Here is a 22,642-nt window from a genome sequence, read left to right as displayed (position 1 = left end):
GGCTCTAAAGAGCCTGTGTCGCTCACCTTGGTCTATGTGAATATTAAACAATGGACACAGATGGATTCATGACAAAATTGTGTTTTGGTGATGGTGATGTGTTTGTAGATCTTACTTTACTAAACATTCTTGCTGCTTACAATTATCTCTATCTATAACAGTACTTTCTGTGGAAAATGTTATTGAAAATCTTCAAATTTTAAGAAAATTGTTAAAAATTGACTATGAAGGGCAATAACTCCTTAGGGGGTCAATTGACTACTTTGGTCATAGTGACTTATTTTTAGTTCTTACTTTGTTGTACATTATTGCTGTTTACAGTTTATCTCTATCTATAATAATATTCAAGATAACAAAAAAACAGCAAAATTTCCTCAAAATTACCAATTCAGGGGCAGCAACCTAACAACCGATTATCTGATTCATCTGAAAATTCCAGGGCAGATAGATCGTGACCTAATCAACAATTTTACTTCCTGTCAGATTTGCTCTTAATGCTTTGGTTTTTGAGTTATAAGCCAAAAACTGCATTTTACCCCTATGTTCTATTTTTAGCCATGGCAGCCATCTTGGTTTGTTGGCCGAGTTACCGGACACATTTTTTTAACTAGATACCCCAATGATGATTATGGCTAAGTTTGGTTAAATTTGGCCAAGTAGTTTCAGAGGAGAAGATTTTTCTAAAAGATTACTAAGATTTACGAAAAATGGTTAAAAATTGACTATAAAGGGCAATAACTCCTAAAGTGGTCAACTGACCATTTCGGTCATGATGACTTACTTGTAGATCTTACTTTGCTGAACATTATTGCTGTTTACAGTTTATCTTTATCTATAATAATATTCAAGATAATAACCAAAAACAGCAAAATTTCCTTAAAATTACCATTTCAGGGGCAGCAACCCAACAACGGAATGTCCGATTCATCTGAAAATTTCAGGCCAGATAGATCTTGACCTGATGAACAATTTTACCCCCATGTCAGATTTGCTCTAAATGCTTTAGTTTTTGAGTTATAAGCCAAAAACTGCATTTTACCCCTATGTTCTATTTTTAGCCGTGGTGGCCATCTTGGTTAGTTGGCCGGGTCACCGGACACATTTTTTAAACTAGATACCCCAATGATGATTGTGGCCAAGTTTGGTTTAATTTGGCCCAGTAGTTTCAGAGGAGAAGATTTTTCTAAAAGATTACTAAGATTTACGAAAAATGGTTAAAAATTGACTATAAAGGGCAATAACTCCTAAAGGGGTCAACTGACCATTTGGGTCAGGTTGACTTATTTGTAAATCTTACTTTGCTGAACATTATTGCTGTTTACAGTTTATCTCTATCTATAATAATATTCAAGATAATAACCAAAAACAGTAAAATTTGTTTAAAATTACCAATTCAGGGGCAGCAACCCAACAACGGGTTGTCCGATTCATCTGGAAATTTCAGGGCAGATAGATCTTGACCTGATGAACAATTTTACCCCATGTCAGATTTGCTCTAAATGCTTTGGTTTTTGAGTTATAAGCCAAAAACTGCATTTTACCCCTATGTTCTATTTTTAGCCATGGTGGCCATCTTGGTTGGTTGACCGGGTCACCGGACACATTTTTTAAACTAGATACCCCAATGATGATTGTGGCCAAGTTTGGTTAAATTTGGCCCAGTAGTTTCAGAGGAGAAGATTTTTGTAAAAGTTAACGACGACAGACGACGGACGACAGACGACGGACGACGGACGCCGGACGCCAAGTGCTGAGAAAAGCTCACTTGGCCCTTTGGGCCAGGTGAGCTAAAAATGGTTAAAAATTGACTATAAAGGGCAATAACTCTTAAAGGGGTCAACTGACCATTTTGGTCATGCTGACTTATTTGTAAATCTTACTTTGCTGAACATTATTGCTGTTTACAGTTTATCTCTATCTATAATAATATTCAAGATAATAACCAAAAACAGCAAAATATCCTTAAAATTACCAATTCAGGGGCAGCAACCTAACAACGGGTTGTCCGATTCATCTGAAAATTTCAGGGCAGATAGATCTTGACCTGATAAACAATTTTACCCATGTCAGATTTGCTCTTAATGCTTTGGTTTTTGAGTTATAAGCCAAAAACTGCATTTTACCCCTATGTTCTATTTTTAGCCATGGTGGCCATCTTGGTTGGTTTGCCGGGTCACACCACAAATTTTTAAAACTAGATACCCCAATGATGATTGTGGCCAAGTTTGGTTTAATTTGGCCCAGTAGTTTCAGAGGAGAAGATTTTTCTAAAAGATTACTAAGATTTACGAAAAATGTTTAAAAATTGACTATAAAGGGCAATAACTCCTTAAAGGGTCAACTGACCATTTTGGTCATGTTGACTTATTTGTAAATCTTACTTTGTTGAACATTATTGCTATTTACAGTTTATCTCTATCTATAATATTATTCAAGATAAAAACCAAAAACGGCAAAATTTCCTTAAAATTACCAATTCAGGGGATGCAACCTAACAACGGGTTGTCTGATTCATCTGAAAATTTCAAGGCAGATAGATATTGACCTGATTAACAATTCTACCCCGTGTCAGATTTGCTCTAAATGCTTTGGTTTTTGAGTTATAAGCCAAAAACTGCATTTTACCCCTATGTTCTATTTTTAGCCATGGCCGCCATCTTGGTTGGTTGGCCGAGTCACGGGACACATTTTTTAAACTTGATACCCCAATGATGATTGTGGCCAAGTTTGGTTAAATTTGGCCCAGTAGTTTCAGAGGAGAAGATTTTTGTAAAAGTTAACGACTCCGGACGCCGGACGCCAAGTGATGGGGAAAAGCTCACTTGGCCCTTTGGGCCAGGTGAGCTAAAAAGGACAAATAAAGTACAAAGTTGAAGATCACCAAAAATGGTTTCTTTGTTCTGATTTTTATCTATTGTTTTCAGGAATATAAACTTGCTAAGGTGTAATCCAAGTGACACAATTACTATTGAGGTAAAAAGTGTTCTACTACTTTTATGCACACTAAGTCACATACCTTTATAGTTTCTGTAAGAGCCATAGGAGCAAAGTTTATGGCAAATCTCAGAATGTTGAACAAGGAAATAGCAACAAAAGCAGTCTCAGCATCAAGATAATGATCTTTGGATAGAAACACAAAGGTAGCAAAAGTTACCAAGGATACCTGAAAAAATAATGAATAAAAGGGAAACATGAATCCTGCTTATGTTAAGATTGAAGTTCCTTGAATATAGATGACTGACTATTTTTTTTTATTAAAAAACATTTAGCTATCAAATTGAATACTAAATGCAATGAAAACAGGAAGGATCACTAGTACTTCACCTTTCATCCGATACCTTAATTTCTTAAATATATGTTCTTTTCTGACTGGGCCCACTTAGGCGGTGTTACATCTTAGAAAGTCTATTCTAATAATTTTTGCAAAGAATTCCTCTCTAGCGGCTTCTAGGGGCTGTCTTAAACTTGCAGTAAGGTGAGAATTTAGTTTCCTCAGTGTTGAAGGCCTTATTGTGACTTTGAGATGATAAACAGCAATAAAAGCACAGTTTCTTTGCTTTTTTGTGTGTGTTTAAACTGTAATTAGATATAGGAAGATGTGGTGTGAGTGCCAATGAGACAACTCTCCATCCAAATAACAATTTATAAAAGTAAACCATTATAGGTCAATGTACGGCTTTCAACACGGAGCTTTGGCTCACACCGAACAAAAAGCTATAAAGGGCTCCAAAATTACTAGAGTAAAACAATTCAAACGGGAAAACCAACGGTCTAATCTATATAAAAAACGAGAAACGAGAAACACGTATAAATTACATAAACAAACGACAACTACTGTACATCAGATTCCTGACTTAGGACAGGTGCAAACATTTGCAGCGGGATTAAACGTTTTAATGGTACCAAACCTTCTCCCTTTTTCTGAAACAATAGCATAACATCACAACATAGAAAACCACACGATAAAATATCAATTGGAAGGCTTAACTCAATCAAAAAACGTATATTAACACACTATAAACGAATAAATTTGATCTGCGATACCTGAAGGCAAATGCACAGTTAATAAAATATTAGGGACAAACATACAAGGCCAAAAAGCAAACCAAAAAGTCCAAACAAAGCCATGGCAAAAACACCACCGCGAAATATTTATCCCTTTCGAAAATAATCACCTTTGAAAAAAAACAGTTTTTACAATATCTACAGGTAAATGGAAAATAACTTTGTCGTTTTAGGTATACTACTTATGTGTATAAAATTCTTCCAATAATTAGGAATACCAAGAAAGTTATGTCATATGTAATATTTGTATATACATTGTATTAGATTTTCTCTTTTCTCTTATAAAAACACTTAGGAAACCAGAATAAAATAAAACAGGCAGATCTTCAATCTGAATTAGATTTCAATATCACTTGATTTATAACTTACCAAATAAGGAGCTACACCCCATGAGAACCAGAAAATCATACTAAGCATTGCAGACTTCTTTAGTATGGTCAGTTCTATGTTTCTGATAGCAGCAATCTTGTCTTTAAATGACATCTCCCAGGCATATAATTTCAGGATCTAAAAGAAAATAAAGTGTTTGTACATGAATACCAGTGCGGTAGTTCAAATTGAAATTGTGAATAAAAAAAATCATCTTTTTAATAAACTGATGTTAATTCAAAAATAAAGCTAAAAATATGTTGTAAAATGTTCAATTTATTTATGAAATGGGGTTATGTGTTAAAGTTTATTCTGCCGACTTTTGTAGTCTTGAATTTAAGATCAGCACTAAAGTAACTTTAAGGATTTAATTTGATTTTTGTGTTTTTTACACCCTTTTAAAGCACTGCTTTCTGGGCTATTTCGTGGATGCCAGTTTTCATTGGTTGAGGAAGCTGGAGTGCCTGGAGAAAACCACCAACCTTCGATAGGAAAACAGACAATCCTAGTCAATTAAGATCAGAGTCGAGTACACCTGCACGAATTGGGATCTAACTCACTATCTCAGTATTGACTAGCTACAGTCGAAACTTCTTAGACCACTCGGCCACGGAGGCCCCTTTACTTTGAGGAAGAACCATCACCAGTATTGTAAACATTCAGAACTTTTTTGGCCCACATTAAAAAATTAAGAATAGGTTCTCCTAATCAAGCATAATGCAGTTAAATAATTCAATTTTAAGTTCTCTCCTCATGAACCCAAAAAGAAGAATAAATCCTTTTTAGAGTCCCCTAAAAAATTGGCAGGTGTTCAACTGACATGACCAAACTTAGAGTTAAGGGTGGCAGCTACCTAGCATAACAGTTGAAAAAAAATTGTAAAAAAAAAGTTCTGGGGAGACCAAAAACGTCTCTATTTTTTTTTTATAGATCTACCTTTCCATATTAATTGACTTAACTTTTATGAAGCCTATGATTCTATAGAGAAATTACCTTTATACCATTGAGTACTTCTGATAACAATTTAACTCGATTATCTTTCTGTTTCATCTGCTCTCCCTGAAGACCATGAATTTTACCCATGACAACTCCATTTACTGGAAGAAGTAAAATAAGAATTCCGAATCCAGCAAAAGCCGATACTCCCACAGTCTGATAGAGGAAGTATAAACATAATCCAATCTGTAAAGGTGATGACCACAGGGCCCACAGGTAGTTAATATTGTCTTGGACATGTTGTGTGTCAATGGACATCAAGTTGACAATTTCACCGACAGTTGACTCTTTTCTTGCTCCACTTGTTAATGTAAGTGCCTATAAATATATCAAATGAATAAGTGTGAAAAAACACTGCATCTAGCTTAATTCAATAAAATTTAAAAAAAAAAAAAAAAAGAAGTTGAACCTTGTTATCTCAAAATAGATAAGACAAGTGAAAAATTTTGAGCCAACCAAAATTTTGACTCAAGGAAAGCTGATGTGTATTTGAACAAAGGGAGACAATGAATTTGCATATGATTAGATAAAACCATCATTGTGTATTCTGTTGATTAGATCATCAATTGTACTACTTGTATTCAGCACCGATCCATATTTGGTTTTTATATAAGAAAGTGTTTTTCTTTTTCTGTAGATGTTTAATTACTGTGGGTTTTTTTCTTTCTTATTTAGTAACATTTTATCTTTAAAGTGTGAAGGGTTGATATTTTTATTCATTTGTTGAATGTTAATTATAAGAAAATATATAATATAAATGTACAACCTTTTCTCCGCTTCCATTTAGAGTATGAAGACATTTTCTATATTCCAATAATGTGCATCTTATTTTCATATTGGCAAAGATAAAACTAAAATCATGACTGCCTTAAACCTTAACCTTTCACTATATAACTTCCATAATAAATAAGCACTTTATTTACCCTCTTATTATCCCAGTTATGATAGACATATGTTTCCAGCCTACATGTATGTTATGTCAATATAGTCCAGACAATGTCAATAGGCAGGTTATTCAAAATGAACTTAGGTATTAACAAGATGGCACACTGCTCTTACTTTATTTCAGATACTGTGGATTCATTTATTTTCGTGGGTACCACTTTTTGTGGATTGAGGAAAACTTGTCTGTTTTGTGGATATTTGATTACGGGTTTTGCCATTCTCAGCATACTAAGCCTATGGAAAATCTATAATTGTTGAACATTTAATTTTGTGGTTCACCTGTACCCATGAAACCCTAAATAAATTGGTATCTAACAATTAATAATGAATCCACAGTATTTGCATATATTTGATCAGTCATAATATAATGAAATTTAAGTTGTTAAAAGTTACATCTAAAATAAGATAACATTAAAAAATAATCTTAAATAAAAGGTAAACAGGTAATTTATGGGCATATCCAACAGTTTATTTCTGACGGTTAGAATTTTTCCTTTTAAGATATATAGGCTATTTTTTACCTGCTTAAATCAAATATGTAACATAAAATATACCTTCATGTGCTACTTTTTGATAAACACAAGCTGTTTTTTGTTAAATTATTTATAAGTTCTCTTTTATATAAGAATCTTATAAATTCATGAAATATTTTGTTTAGAAATAACTAAAATCTATCAAATGCTTATGAATGTAGAAAAAAACTTCATTTTTTGCTGTATATTTATCAAATTCAAAAAATTTGCATCATTGACTTTTTCATGAAATTTGGTACAAATAATCTCAATATGTATGAAGAACTGAATGTCATTTTACAAAAGAGGGGTCCATGAACTGGTTTAAAAGTTAAATCAGTTTGACTAACAAAAATCAGTCGAAAAATGCATCTTTTCCCAATATGTCACAGTTTGACGTCGCGAAAATAACATTTTACGTTAGCAACGTCATTACCTCCCCTGTAACTGTAACGTATGCCCTTATACATCAAAATCTTGCCAATTACGGTACCTTTCTATAAACTGCTGCCATCAATGCAGCCTTGACCCTTATTCCTAAGGTCATCCCCCAGTAGAACTGTTGATGGCATGCTATGGACTGGATGAGGATAGTCACAAAGAAAGCTGCTGCTAGCATATAGCCTTTCCAAGTTTGTGAAAATTCTGATGAATCTGTTTCTGTTGAACCTTTACTGAAGGCAATTAAAAATCTAGAAAAAAAACACAAACAGCAAATAGTTATAATATGTACAGATATGTATCTGTCCTATCTCTAATATAATTGTTCTGTTGAATCAACATTTTAACTTTAAAAGTAGTTCTTGAAAATAAAAATAAATGAATTTCACATGCCAACAGTAATTACTGGTTTTTCTAGTATTGTGTATACAGCCGAACTTCTTTGTGTCGAACTCTGTTGTGTAAAAAACTTAGATGAGTGGTAGAAATTGCTTGGTCCCAGCAAATTCTTCTTCTTCAAAATACTGCCCATATTCAACATGATGCATATTCTGGCGAATCGTGCATGATTAAAAACTCAGGTTAAAAACAAAATGTTCAGCTGATTATTTAGAGGTTTTGGTCATTTGAGTCTTGAAAACCTCAGTTTAATCAATACATTTTCTGTAATTTCTAATGAGACTAACTAGGTTGATTAAAATTTTTGGTTAATTTGAAAAAGTTCTATAGATCTGTCTATGAAAAATTAATGTAAACTGGTTCATATAATCAGTTTCATAACAGCGTAGACAACCTCAACACTTATGTTGGTAAAAATACTGAATCTATTACCTCTAAATTGTTTGCTATCGGCTATTGATCATAGTGAGTACACTCACTCAGTCTGTCAGAGGTCTCCAATGGGGATTTAGATAGAATAAAAGAGTAAAGAACATGCAGGCGCACGAAAGGAAAAAAAGAGAATTAAATATTCACCATTTAAATCAACATATAAGGTTTAGTCCTCTGCTAGTTATTAGTATTTCTTTGATTATGGCGTTTAGAAACTTTGGTGACCCCACATTTTAAATGTCTATACAGGTACAATATGACAAGTGGGCACAACAGACGAACATTCACATAATCTAACCAAGTTAATTGATAACCTGAATGCGTCAAGACATGGTCTTGTCTATGCTGTTATGAATATGATTCTATATTGTGTCCATTATATGACTTGCATAAACCAAAAATTTACCATACAATTATAAGAATGTGCTGATTTCACTCTGCCAATTTCCAGGTTCAATGGACCACATAATCTAAGTCAAAACTCTAATAAGAACTACATTTTTCACAGTTCTCATCATACTTTACATGCATTCTAAGTTTAAAGCTACTGTGACCACCACTGAAAGGTAAAGTAAACTGCATTAAACCAAAACTCATACCACATCTTCTTATACTTAAATTTACTTATTTTTGACAAATATCTATGAGTGAGAAATAAAATACACTTACCTCAGAAGTATAGGTGAAATGAAAATAGTTATATCATAGATCAACTTGAAAACATGTGCATGCAGTAGTTCTAGACCAAAGGTTTTGGCAAGTGCTCTGAACAAGGATCTTTTCTTCTCTTTAGTATTTGGATCCTTAATCACTGGCTTCGGAGCAAGTAGCGGTGTAGACTCAGACATGTCATCTTGCAGATTGTATCTGCGTGAAGATCCTGACTGGCCAAGCCTGCAAAAGTCATTGTTTTTTTTACAAATCTGAGCCACAATATAAAAACAATGACATTTTGATATACCCTAATTGCAGTATTTTAAATGGGAGTATGTTTTATGGACTTAAGGCCCATAGCTTTCCTGAAGAATCCATTAAATTGATGAAAGTTAAAATTTTGTACTTTAATAAGCCTTTTTTGATTTGATGATGGAAGTTTTTAGTGACCTTGACTGGCTATACAGCCCTTGCACAGATTTGAGTGTCACTAATGAGTTTTTTATAGATGAAACAAGTGTCCAGCTTTCAAAATTTTAATCCTGGTATCTATGATGAGTTTATTCTAAAGGCCATCCTATCCATAACCAAATCAAGTTCTATAGAAGATGCCTCTTCTTTCTATTCCAATCACAGAAACAAGTTTATTGCTTGTAATTATTTCATATATCAAAGTCATTAAAAATTGACACTTGAGGAACTCTTTTGCTATTTTCTTGTATTCCCAAGCAATGCTGATTGTAACTGAATCCCAATGCTTAGCATCTTATACATGAACATTTTCATGTCTTTGTTTTCTCAGGAACATATATATTAGATATACTGTTCCCAGGTTTTCTTAAGTACTCTCAGACTGTATGTTTTCTTATATAACAAACTACTTACCTTGAGGCACTGATGCGTTCTTTATCCCAATTCTTTAAAAATCTTTTGTATGCCACCTTACACATGTCTCTCTCGTTTAATTTAAACATTTCATCTTCGTTTAAAGGTTTTTTATAGCCTTGTATCATTAAACTGTAGAAAACAACAGCAAAAATTTTATAATGGGTAAACTTGTTTTCTTTGAAAAAAAAACAAAAAAAACTTTTTTTCTGAACTATTAAAATGTCTGCAGCATAAATAAAGTGTTGAACCATTGATAAGTAGCTTTTTTCAAATTATTTATTGTGTCTTGTGCCAAATATGCAGTTTATGCTAATTATAACTAACTACATGTATGTATCATTGTCATTTTCCTTTAAGCTTCTTTTGTTACCTATTCTGACATTGGACTCTGACTTCTCTTAAACTAAGCTATACTGTGTGTTACATAGCTGTGTGTTTCCTTATTATTCATAGACTAGAGGTTGAGGGAGCCCTTTGGTATCTCACAAAATATGTTTAACCCCACCACATGTTTGCGCCTGTCCCAAGTCAGGAGCCTATGGGCTTTGTTACTACATACCTTGTTATCCAGTTAAAAGTAATTCTAGATAAAAATGAGGCCTTCTGTTCTGGACACACATCCTGTGGTTTAAATAAAAACAGAATAAATTAATGTTTTTTTTTATATTTGATTGAATGATTTGGTTGATTGCTTATACATCAAAGTGATCTTTTCATACATCAACACTTGTTTTTAAAAATTCTAAAAAGCATTTTCACTGTAAATTTTTCACTATTCATTTTACCATTCCACACATGTACCATTACAAAATCTGCTTAGAAAGAAATTACTAATTTAAATGTTATTGCCATTTTTTTTCATGAAATTAAAATCATGCAGCAAATATTTTCATATCAACTGTTTTTGGAAAAAAAACAGACATATTTTGCACACCAAAGTCCATCTGTATTTGTCATGCATCTACATATCAATGAAAGGTTTACTAAATCTCTTAAAAATCAATTTAAAAACCTACCCTGTTATGGTGTAATTTTTCTGCTATGCTATGCAAAATCAATTCTATTACCCAAAGCCAAAATCCAAAATATACATAGATCTTTAGAAATATTGTGTCTTCTTTTTTATCCTGGAAAGATAACATTTTAATATATAGATAAATCTGATCTGGACTTAATAAATTTATAGGAAAACTTGTATACATGTACATGTTTCTAAATCAGTAACATTTCAGTCGTTTGCAACTGAATTTTTACAGTTCCTTCTGACATTGTGCTGTTTAAACACTGTCCAAGGTTGGGAAGATGCTTGATGGCTAACAACATGTTTAACTCTGTCGCATTCTGTTAGTGCTGGTCTAAAGTCAGGAGCCTGTAAATCAGTCACAGGTTCATGTCTATCCTATTTAATTTTTGGATATTTGTAACTTGATTATCAATTAGATCATTGGTTTATTACTTTGAATTATTTCACATTTTTTTCATGTCAGGTCGTTTATAGCTTACTATACTGTATGAGTTTTTCCACATTGTTGAGGACATTAGGGTGAATTATTATTGCTAATATTCATGTCATTTGAACTCTGGATGGAGAGTTATCTTACTGGCAAACATACCATATCTCCTTTCATATTTTTAAACTGGTATTTTTAAAATGGAGTTTCATTTCCATAAACACCTGAAAAAATTACCTGCAAAACATATATTTTCTTATAATGAAATTACAGTTAAATTTGCCATACAGGTCACATCAAATAAGCTTGAATCCTTCTTGTTGGGACCTCTTCTTGTCCTTCTATAATAATTTAGCATTGTGTACCTTAATTCAAAAGTTACTTCTCCATATTTGCAAATCCATACCAAATATTGGTCCAGCAATTATTGTAATGTTTTTTTCCAACATTTTGTTGCAAGAACTTTGTGATTAAATTTTACGAAAGATAAATGTCAACAGTATCACTCAAAGGCATTGAAATTCTAGTTTGATTCAAATGTTGGGGGGATATGTGACATTTTCACCCCCTTTTTGCAATATTTAATGGTAAATGCAGAATGTTGCCATGGATACACAAAAAAGGAATTATATTTCACCTTTTTAACTTTAGAAAATCAAATCTATGGAAGATACTGATTAGATACATATGCACATGTATAACACAAACAGTTAAGCCAGGAATAGAAGATGATCAAACATTTTGTGGTTCATTTTAATTTTATTTTTTAACTGTGGAAATCTACCTAAGGTGGGGTATATGAAATTTGAAGATAAAAGGGAAAACCTTTTTACTGTATTTCTGTCTATAAGACTGTATCTTTTTTTGTTATATATCATATCATAAATGCTTAATGTAATACCTTTTTCAGAAGCTTTGTATAGAATGGAATGATTTTGGTTAATATAGCAAATGTCCAGTAAATAAACAGCACACCAGACGTCACCAAACCTTTGCGCCTTTCCAATGCAATGTAGAATATCACCAGTAGCTAAAAAAAAAAAAACATAATCTTGTACTGATTAGTAATTTATGTGTGTTTACTGTCATCCCAAAATATGTGAAAAGTAAAATCACAAAAATACTGAACTTGAGAAAAAATCAATTCGGAAGGTCCATAATCACATGGCAAAATCAAATAACAAAACAAGTGGTCTAAGTAGTGCATTTACATCACTAGCCTATCAACACTGAGGTTATCAGTTATCCGTATGATCATCACATTTCCTACCGAGGTCAGCAGTTCTTTCCAAAATGGCACCCTGGCTTCCTCCGCCAAAAAAAACTTACCAAACATAGCTAAATACTGCTGAAAGGGGCATTAAACATCATTCAATCAATTTAAACACTTTGGTAAATTTGAAATTGTTAAGTCTCACTGAAAGTGTTTTTTAAGAATTGCTGGGACTGTAGGACCTAAGACAAAAGCAAGTTCTAAAAAGGGAATTCAACTAAAAAGTGTCTATGTATATGAAATTGTATTACTTATATATCATAAAACCCTTTTTATTTCTGGCTCATCTTTCTATTGTGATAAACCAGTATACTACCATTACTTGAAAAGACACTTGAACTAAGGAAATCATTGCTAAAGTACAAAACAAAAATAGGTGATAACAGGTTAATGTTACTGGGGCCTTGTTAAAGCATTAGCTTTCATTATAATCCACAAAAAAAGTTGTGACCTTTTACCTACAATGTACTTCTATTTCTTTCCAAAAACAGAAACTTTTGTCAATGAAATGAAACTCAATTTTTATCACTTACAAAACACTTGAAGTAAAACATGAGTTGGGATAAAATCTTACCTTTGATAGCCATTTCTTTTCATTCATTTAAAGTAAACTAACTGATTTAAGTAAGCGAATTATTTCTGTGCGTTTCATGAGTAGAAATATAACATAAAATCAAATCTGCATGAATATGTGATCTTGTAGAAATATATAAAGAAAATGAAAAGATTGCGAAAAAAAATACTGTGAATATAAAAAAGAAGATGTGGTATGATTGCCAATGAGACAACTCTCAACAAGACACCAAATGACACAGAAATACAGGTCACAAAGTTGGCTAGAAAGAATTTAATGCCACATAAAGTATACAGAAAAATAAGTTGGTTTAGAGTATATTCATGAACGTACAATTGTGGCAGCTTCAATCACAGGCCCAACTAATGAACTTACAATTGTGGCTGCTTCAATCACAGGCCCAACTAATGAACTTACAATTGTGGCAGCTTCAATCACAGGCCCAACTAATGAACTTACAATTGCGGCTGCTTCAATCACAGACCCAACTAATGAACTTACAATTGTGGCTGCTTCAATCACAGGCCCAACTAATGAACTTACAATTGTGGCAGCTTCAATCACAGGCCCAAGTAATGAACTTACAATTGTGGATGCTTCAATCACAGGCCCAACTAATGAACTTACAATTGTGGCTGCTTCAATCACAGGCCCAACTAATGAACTTACAATTGTGGCTGCTTCAATCACAGGCCCAACTAATGAACTTACAATTGTGGCAGCTTCAATCACAGGCCCAACTAATGAACTTACAATTGTGGCTGCTTCAATCGCAGGCCCAAGTAATGAACTTACAATTGTGGATGCTTCAATCGCAGGCCCAACTAATGAACTTACAATTGTGGCTGCTTCAATCACAGGCTCAACTAATGAACTTACAATTGTGGCTGCTTCAATCACAGGCCCAACTAATGAACTTACAATTGTGGCTGCTTCAATCACAGGCTCAACTAATGAACTTACAATTGTGGCAGCTTCAATCACAGGCCCAACTAATGAACTTACAATTGTGGCTGCTTCAATCACAGGCCCAACTAATGAACTTACAATTGTGGCTGCTTCAATCACAGGCCCAAGTAATGAACTTACAATTGTGGATGCTTCAATCGCAGGCCCAACTAATGAACTTACAATTGTGGCTGCTTCAATCACAGGCCCAACTAATGAACTTACAATTGTGGCTGCTTCAATCACAGGCCCAACTAATGAACTTACAATTGTGGCTGCTTCAATCACAGGCCCAACTAATGAACTTACAATTGTGGCAGCTTCAATCACAGGCCCAACTAATGAACTTACAATTGTGGCTGCTTCAATCACAGGCCCAACTAATGAACTTACAATTGTGGCTGCTTCAATCACAGGCCCAACTAATGAACTTACAATTGTGGCAGCTTCAATCACAGGCCCAACTAATGAACTTACAATTGTGGCTGTTTCAATCACAGGCCCAACTAATGAACTTACAATTGTGGCTGCTTCAATCACAGGCCCAACTAATGAACTTACAATTGTGGCTGCTTCAATCACAGGCCCAACTAATGAACTTACAATTGTGGCTGCTTCAATCACAGGCCCAACTAATGAACTTACAATTGTGGCAGCTTCAATCACAGGCCCAACTAATGAACTTACAATTGTGGCTGTTTCAATCACAGGCCCAACTAATGAACTTACAATTGTGGCTGCTTCAATCACAGGCCCAACTAATGAACTTACAATTGTGGCTGTTTCAATCACAGGCCCAACTAATGAACTTACAATTGTGGCTGCTTCAATCACAGGCCCAACTAATGAACTTACAATTGTGGCTGCTTCAATCACAGGCCCAACTAATGAACTTACAATTGTGACTGCTTCAATCACAGGCTCAACTAATGAACTTACAATTGTGGCAGCTTCAATCACAGGCCCAACTAATGAACTTACAATTGTGGCTGCTTCAATCGCAGGCCCAAGTAATGAACTTACAATTGTGGATGCTTCAATCGCAGGCCCAACTAATGAACTTACAATTGTGGCTGCTTCAATCACAGGCCCAACTAATGATGCTTTCCAGTATGATGGTTCTTCTTTCAGGTCAACAGCAGCATAAACAACGTTGATTGTAGTCAGTACCAATATAATTAGTGCAAATATCTGTATGGATATAAAATAAATAGTAAATATTGTTGATTCATTTATTTTCATGGGTACCAAAATTTGTAGATTTTGGAAAACTAACATTTGCAATTGTGACCGATATTGATTTCATCATGGATGGCTGATGTGAGACTATTGCTAATGGTTATACTAAGAAAACCGTTTACTTGTACTTACTCCTCAGTCATATAAGTATATAATAAATCTACTTATTATACGTTAGTCTTTATGCAAATTTCTTATATCATCTGTTCATTTCATTGGACAAACTTCATCTGATAATTTTAACTAACTTTCATAAGCCCCTACCAATAGCAACATGTTAGATTAGTAGCAACAGTTTCTAATGCCTAAATTCAACACCTACTGAGCTTTAAAAATTGTTGATCCATACACCTGCTCAAGGGTTGAGGTTTAAGCATCCTTATTTCAACATCACTTCTGTCAGTTGTCCTTCTTATAACATAGTGCACACTTAAATCCTAAAGTTGGATGAAGGCGTTAGGGTGATTAACACAATCGTTGAAAAATTATCACTCCCACCTTGTTTGATAATTTTTCCCTCATGTATATTGATCTATCCTATCACCTTCATCCAAGTTTAGTATATCTATAATAATAAATTTCATTAAAAATTCCTTAGGAATCTTATTATGAAATGGCTTACAAATTTATTTTCAATATATTTAAGATACAGTCTTATGGACAATACAAATTACATTGTTTCTTCTCAAAGACAATACAAATTACATTATTTCTTCTAATTGACAATGCAAATTACATTGCTTCTTCTATATGACTATACAAATTACATTGTTTCTTCTCAACTGCTCAAAGACAATACAAATTACATTGTTTCTTCTATATGACTATACAAATTACATTGTTTCTTCTCAACTGCTCAAAGACAATACAAATTACATTGTTTCTTCTATATGACTATACAAATTACATTGTTTCTTCTCAACTGCTCAAAGACAATACAAATTACATTGTTTCTTCTCAAAGACAATACAAATTACATTGTTTCTTCTAATGGACAATGCAAATTACATTGCTTCTTCTCAATGACTATACAAATTACCTTGTTTCTTCTGAAAGACAATACAAATTACATTGTTTCTTCTCAATGACTATACAAATTACATTGTTTCTTCTCAATGACAATACAAATTACATTGTTTCTTCTCATGAACAATAACTAGAGGCTCTAAAGAGCCTGTGTCGCTCACCTTGGTCTATGTGAATATTAAACAAATTAAGCAGATTGATTCATGACAAAATTGTGTTTTGGTGATGGTGATGTGTTTGTACATCTTACTTTACTAAACAGTCTTGCTGCTTACAATTATCTCTATCTATAATGAACTTGGTCCAGTACTTTCAGTGGAAAATGTTAATAAAAATTTACAAATTTTATGAAAATTGTTAAAAAATGACTATAAAGGACAATAACTCCTTAGAGGATCAATTGACCATTTCTATCATGTTGACTTATTTGTAAATCTTACTTTGCTGAATTGCGGTTGACAGTTTATCACTATCTATAATATTATTCAACATAAAATTTTTACAAAAAAGGCAAAATTTCTTTAAAATTACCGATTCAGGGGCAGCAACCCAACAACGGGTTGTCCGATTCATCTGGAAACTTCAGGGCAGATAGTTCTTGACCTGATAAACAATTTTACCCCATGTCAGATTTGCTCTAAATGCTTTGATTTTTGAGTTATAAGCCAAAAACTGCTTTTTACCCCTATGGTCTAATTTTAGCTGTGGCGGCCATCTTGATTTGATGGCCGGGTCAGCGGACACATTTTTAAAACTAGATACCCCAATGATGATTGTGGCCAAGTTTGGTTTAATTTGGCCCAGTAGTTTCAGAGGAGAAGATTTTTGTAAAAGATAACGAAGATTTACAAAAAATGGTTAAGAATTGACTATAAAGGGCAATAACTCCTAAAGGGGTCAACTGACCATTTCGGTCACGTTGACTTATTTGTAAATCTTACTTTGCTGAACATTATTGCTGTAGACAGTTTATCTCTATCTATAATCTATCTATAATAATATTCAAGATAATAACCAAAAACAGCAAAATTTCCTTAAAATTACCAATTCAGTGGCAGCAACCCAACAACAGGTTGTCCGATTCATCTCAAAATTTCAGGGCAGATAGATCTTGACCTGATAACCAATTATACCCATGTCAGATTTGCTCTAAATGCTTCGGTTTTCGAGTTATAAGCCAAAAACTGCATTTTACCCCTATGTTCTATTTTTAGCCATGGCGGCCATCTTGGTTGGTTGGCCGGGTCACCGTACACAATTTTTTAAACTAGATACCCCAATGATGATTGTGGCCAAGTTGGTTTAATTTGGCCCAGTAGTTTCAGAGGAGAACATTTTTGTAAAAGTTAACGACGACGGACGCAAAGTGATGGGAAAAGCTCACTTGGCCCTTCGAGCCAGGTGAGCTAAAAATTACATTGTTTCTTCTTGTGGACAATTGACAATGCAATTACACTGTTTCTTTTCATTAACATGATTAACAATACAAATTACATTGTTTCTTCTCAAAGACAATACAAATTGCATTGTTTCTTCTAATTGACAATGCAAATTATATTGTTTTTCTTAATGACTATACAAATAACATTGTTTCTTTTTAATGACTATACAGATTACATTGTTTCTTCTTAATGTCTATACAAATTACATTTTTTCTTCTTTATGACAAAACAAATTACATTGTTTCTTCTCAATGATAATGCAAATTACATTGTGATTTCTGAATGACAATACAAATTACATTGTGATTTCTCAATGACAATACAAATTATGAGGTGGGGTAGGACGGGTCCTGATCCCGAAATTCTGGGCTTTAAAACATGAAATCCTCAGGTCCCGAATTAAAACAAATTTAAATCCCGACTTCCCAAAACTCGAAAATAGAATTCCCAGATCCCGAAAGGGTCAATCCCAAAATCCTGAGCTTAAAAACACCTGATCCCGGAGTCCTGATAAAGGTCCTATCCCCCCTAAATTATGTTATTCTAATGAAAAATACACATTGCATTGTTGTTGCATTATTCAAGATTCAATCAGAAGTTTCTGTTTAAGTTCATGATGTTTATCATTAACAAATTTGTGAATATTTTCCAAACTGACATTTGTGGACAACAATGTAGTATAATTTGTGTACATAATATATAAAAAACTCAAAATAAAATAACCATACAAACCATCTTAAGGTAGGTGATACTGGACCATTTTCCTCTGACAGACTTTGTTGCCAGTAGATATCTGAAATAAAATGGAGTAGCTAACCACAACCATCCACTTGGTACCCATATCAACACAGTATCCTGGAAACATTGTGTAAACTCTGGCCATTTTCCCCTCCAGGTCAAGTTCAGATCCTACAACACACAAGAAAATTCATGAAGTTTTTTTTTTGTCTTGGTCTTATCAAAGATCTACAATTCTAATAATTAACAGTTTATATATATTCTCTCTAATATGCATCATGTTTACTTAAGTGCATTATGGCATGACTAAATCATTGTAAATTGGATCTCTTTCAAAAATATATAAAACATTTTTATATAATTGTAAATTGTTTTAAATGTTTATTTAGGTGTAATACCACCAAAGCATACTACATTGTGTATGTCACATCTGGTTTCATAAAAAAAAAGGTAGAAAAAATATTCCCTTGAATTTGACAGTTGGATGAAATTGATTCTACATTTCATTGCAGTAAACAATCTCAGAGTAATAAGTTTGCTTCAAAGCACAATACTTTTTTTATTTGCTGTTTCTATAAAAAAAAATGAAAACTTGAGGTTACATGGTTACTAATGATTGTACATAGTTAAAAAGGGGTGAAAATATGATTGGTTAACTTCCAGTGATGGTTATTTTCTTGCATGCAATGAAATGGTGTGAAATTTTGTCTATAATCAAGATAATACTACACTTATGCCAAGAATTTCTTTATTTGATACAAAGATAAATTGTGACAATTTTTCTATTTAAAGTACATATTTAAGACTTATAGGGGAAAATAAATAACTTTACATCTCATAAAAATACTGGTTGTTGTTTGTTGATGTGGTTAAGTGTTTCTCGTTTTTGTTTTTTTATATAGATTAGACCGTTTGTTTTCCTGTTTGAATTGTTTTACACTTTGTTGTAGCTTGCTGTTCAGTGTGACCCAGGACTCCCTGTTGAAGACTGTACTTTGACATATAATGGTTTACCAGATTAACACAAATATCTATACCATAGTCTATATTTCAAATTTCATATCAATTGGTTATTATGTTAAGTTATGAAATGATTTACATTCATACTATGACAGTATAAATAATGTCTTCTTGTGACCTTTATTTCAGTGACAATTTTATCCATGAAATTTTGTTCGTGGCTTCTTTTCCAACACTCCAATGAGATAAATTCACAATTTTTATGAAACAAATTTTTTTTTTGTCACATGAATTAAAAAAAGTGATCACAATGTATTATAATGTTTGAATTTAACAGTTTAACTAACTGTTGTTTCCATTTTAGCAATTCACGTTAAATATTTTTCAAAAATAACGATAACAGATAATTATTTGAGCCCTTTGACAAATCATGATAAGGATAATTCGACAAATCAAAATGAAATTTTAGCCAATTTGAAGCTAATGGCAGCCAAAAATGTGCATTTTTACCCTCATTTTTCCCTACAACTCATTATAGTAAATGGGACCTCCTCTAACCTCTAACATGGCGACAAAACTTTTGCTCCATTTATGTCAATCTAAAATCAATCCAAAGTTGAAAGGATTTGTAACGGACAAGCAAAGAATTTGACCATCATGATGCTAAGTAATGATCAGTAATCCTGTAATAAAGGACTTACAAATTATCTCCCTTTGAAACATTTTATTGAATTTTTTTATTTTGTGTTTTGCAGTGAAATCTATACCTTAAATGTGCACTAATGACCTATAAGTTTCCAATGTTTACTTTTTTATGAAAAAATATATCTCAAACTAAAGGCAATTTTTAAGCAAAAGGTGAAATGTTTCCACAGAAATATTTGCCTAAAATATATTTTTTTCATTAAATAGTGTCCTCGTATAAATTTAGATTTCATTACAAACAATGGCAGTTAATTACATTCATCTTCAAAATGACTTCTAAAGAAGCTAAGTTTATGTAACCCGATTGCACATATAAAATCTTATGTAAGTAATGTGTCTTAGCTATCTTATAAGATCTTATAAAGTCTAGCTTGTACAACCTGTTCAAAACAGCAAGTCTTACCCAAATCGACGAATTATTGCAAAATTCGTTCATTTTAACAGACACTAACTCGGACCCTCTGATTTGTTCACCGTTACATCCTGGATTGAACACTTTTCTCCGAAGTCCTATTTTATGACACTTGGGATATGTGTATGGCGTGCTGTATAAATATTTATTTATATTTATTCAATGTTTTTAAAAGTTATCTTATATTGTTATACGCAGAGACATATAATACATTATATTATCATGATTGTATTATATGTCTCTGTTATAAGAAATAAAATATTCTGATCATCATTTTTAAATAGTATTTCCTTTATAAGAAAGTAAGATTGCTTACAAACTCATTTAGTTCAGAAATAATAAAGAATTCAGAATTAGAGGAAATTATAAACTGACTGAGGCGCTACTTAAAGGGAGCAATCATAGGCGGATTCAGGGGGGGGAGGCGCCCCCCCCCCCTTTCGTGGGAAAAATTTTGTTGATTATAAAGGGAATCATTGAAGCATGACTGGAGCGGCCCCCCCCCTTTTAGGTCAGTCAGCGGGGCCCCCTTAGGTAAAGTCCTGGATCCGCCACTGGCAATCAGTGTTGTTTCATTTTTTGTTTGTTTATTTTATTATTTGCTTGCAGTGGCCTGTAGCGAAAATGGGAAATATGTTTTGTTGCCAGCTCGGGTCAAAAGAGACATTAGCTTCCGCAAATTTACAGATCTAACATTTGTATAATCATGATGATATGCAAGAAGGTAACCATGCATAACTGTAATAATGCAGCGAAACGGCGAAAAGGTAAACAAAATTTTCTTTGTGTATGATGTGATATGCCAGCAAATTTTAATTTGCCATTATAATAATATAATCTAAGATTTGGTTATTATAAAACAGTTTAATGTTGTTTATTTGTTTTCGATTTTCTACTATTCTTAAACAAACACGACGGAGAAATATCATCATTGGCTTTAGATTTTAAAATCTTGAATACTGTCTTTTGAATTAAGTGTCCATTTTTAAGTTTTCTCAAGTTTCTAATGAGTTGCTGTGTTTGCTCCAGCTAATATTGATCGAATTAAAATTTAACTGTAAATTAAATGTCAAATTATTGAAAACACAACGGTTTTTTCGACCCCAGCCATATTGCGTATTTGAAACACATTTTCGGAATTTTAGGTTTTCAATTCTTTTTTACCTTTTTTTTTGCCTTTTGAACTGTTTTGACTCGTGCACATTTCACTGATGAGCTCGTCTGGCGTAACGAAGTATGTTATGCTGGATGAGTTTTAACGCTATTGTCGATGTAAACTTTCAAATAGCGTCTTATTTATTAGTGTACATGCCTGAGAGATTATCATTATTCTATATGGCATATTCATATATATGGACTTCGTCTCATTCTTACGCTTCAGTAATCATATTAAGCTTAAACCTCAGTGGAAACACCTTTTTAAATTTTCTGAAAGAGGGGCGAAAGATACTCATAGATCGGAAATAAACTGACAACGACATGGCGAGAGAAAAAAAGACAAACAGACAAATAATACACAAGACACACAATAAAAAACTAAAGACTAAGCAACACGAACCCTACCAAAACTGTGGGTGATATTAATTTCTCCGGAAAGGTAAACAGATCACATGTTGCAACAGTCCTGTTGCTCTTGTTATTAAATTTTTCGAAGGGATGATTTGAACTTCACCATTTGCTTCAATAGCTTCATTGTGAGCAGCAACCCTCACATGTTGCAACTGTTCCTGTTGCTCTTGTTATTACAAACCTGGTTAATAGTCCCATTCGGTAGGTCACATTCGTGAAAAGGGAACGATATTGTAGTAACGACATAAAGAACATATCCGATATCATCTGTGAAACGAATATTCCATAACGTTCAACCAACTCTTGATGGCGTCCGGAAATTTTTCGAAGGGATGATTTCAACTTCACCATTTGCTTTAATAGCTTCATTGTGAGCAGCAACCCTCTATCAAGGAAAGCCTGATAGGATATACGGGATTGACGTATCAATTAGGAGATATGTACTCCGTATGTAATAGTTTGTTGAAAAACACGTCCTTCAAACGTAACAAATATGTTGTCAATCAAGCATCTTTATTATGTCAGTTTCAGAGATTTATTTTCTTGGAATCAGAGTGATTTTTTACAAAGTTTGATTTATCCCTCCCTAAGACAAGATACTGGT

General features: G+C 33.2%; 1 protein-coding gene across 1 annotated transcript in view; it reads right to left on the bottom strand.

The window, feature by feature from the left end:
- Positions 1–20,566, bottom strand: part of LOC143082942 (multidrug resistance-associated protein 1-like) — a 53,583-nt gene extending 33,017 nt beyond the window's left edge. Inside the window, exons 1-12 of the mRNA XM_076258989.1 lie at positions 20,461–20,566; positions 18,387–18,563; positions 15,013–15,138; positions 12,054–12,182; positions 10,718–10,828; positions 10,261–10,322; positions 9,699–9,830; positions 8,829–9,053; positions 7,381–7,579; positions 5,428–5,748; positions 4,435–4,572; positions 3,017–3,163 (exon numbers count right to left, since the gene is read on the bottom strand). Of these exons, the coding sequence (XP_076115104.1) occupies positions 3,017–3,163; positions 4,435–4,572; positions 5,428–5,748; positions 7,381–7,579; positions 8,829–9,053; positions 9,699–9,830; positions 10,261–10,322; positions 10,718–10,828; positions 12,054–12,182; positions 15,013–15,138; positions 18,387–18,563; positions 20,461–20,493 (1,800 nt within the window). The 5' untranslated portion in view covers positions 20,494–20,566. The remainder of the gene's footprint in view (positions 1–3,016; positions 3,164–4,434; positions 4,573–5,427; positions 5,749–7,380; positions 7,580–8,828; positions 9,054–9,698; positions 9,831–10,260; positions 10,323–10,717; positions 10,829–12,053; positions 12,183–15,012; positions 15,139–18,386; positions 18,564–20,460) is intronic.
- Positions 20,567–22,642: the final 2,076 nt, after the last annotated feature.

This window comes from Mytilus galloprovincialis, chromosome 7, assembly GCF_965363235.1.
Source record: "Mytilus galloprovincialis chromosome 7, xbMytGall1.hap1.1, whole genome shotgun sequence".
NCBI lineage: Eukaryota > Metazoa > Mollusca > Bivalvia > Mytilida > Mytilidae > Mytilus > Mytilus galloprovincialis.
Note: the sequence above shows the minus strand (reverse complement) of the source record. Positions and strands in the feature narration are given on the sequence as shown.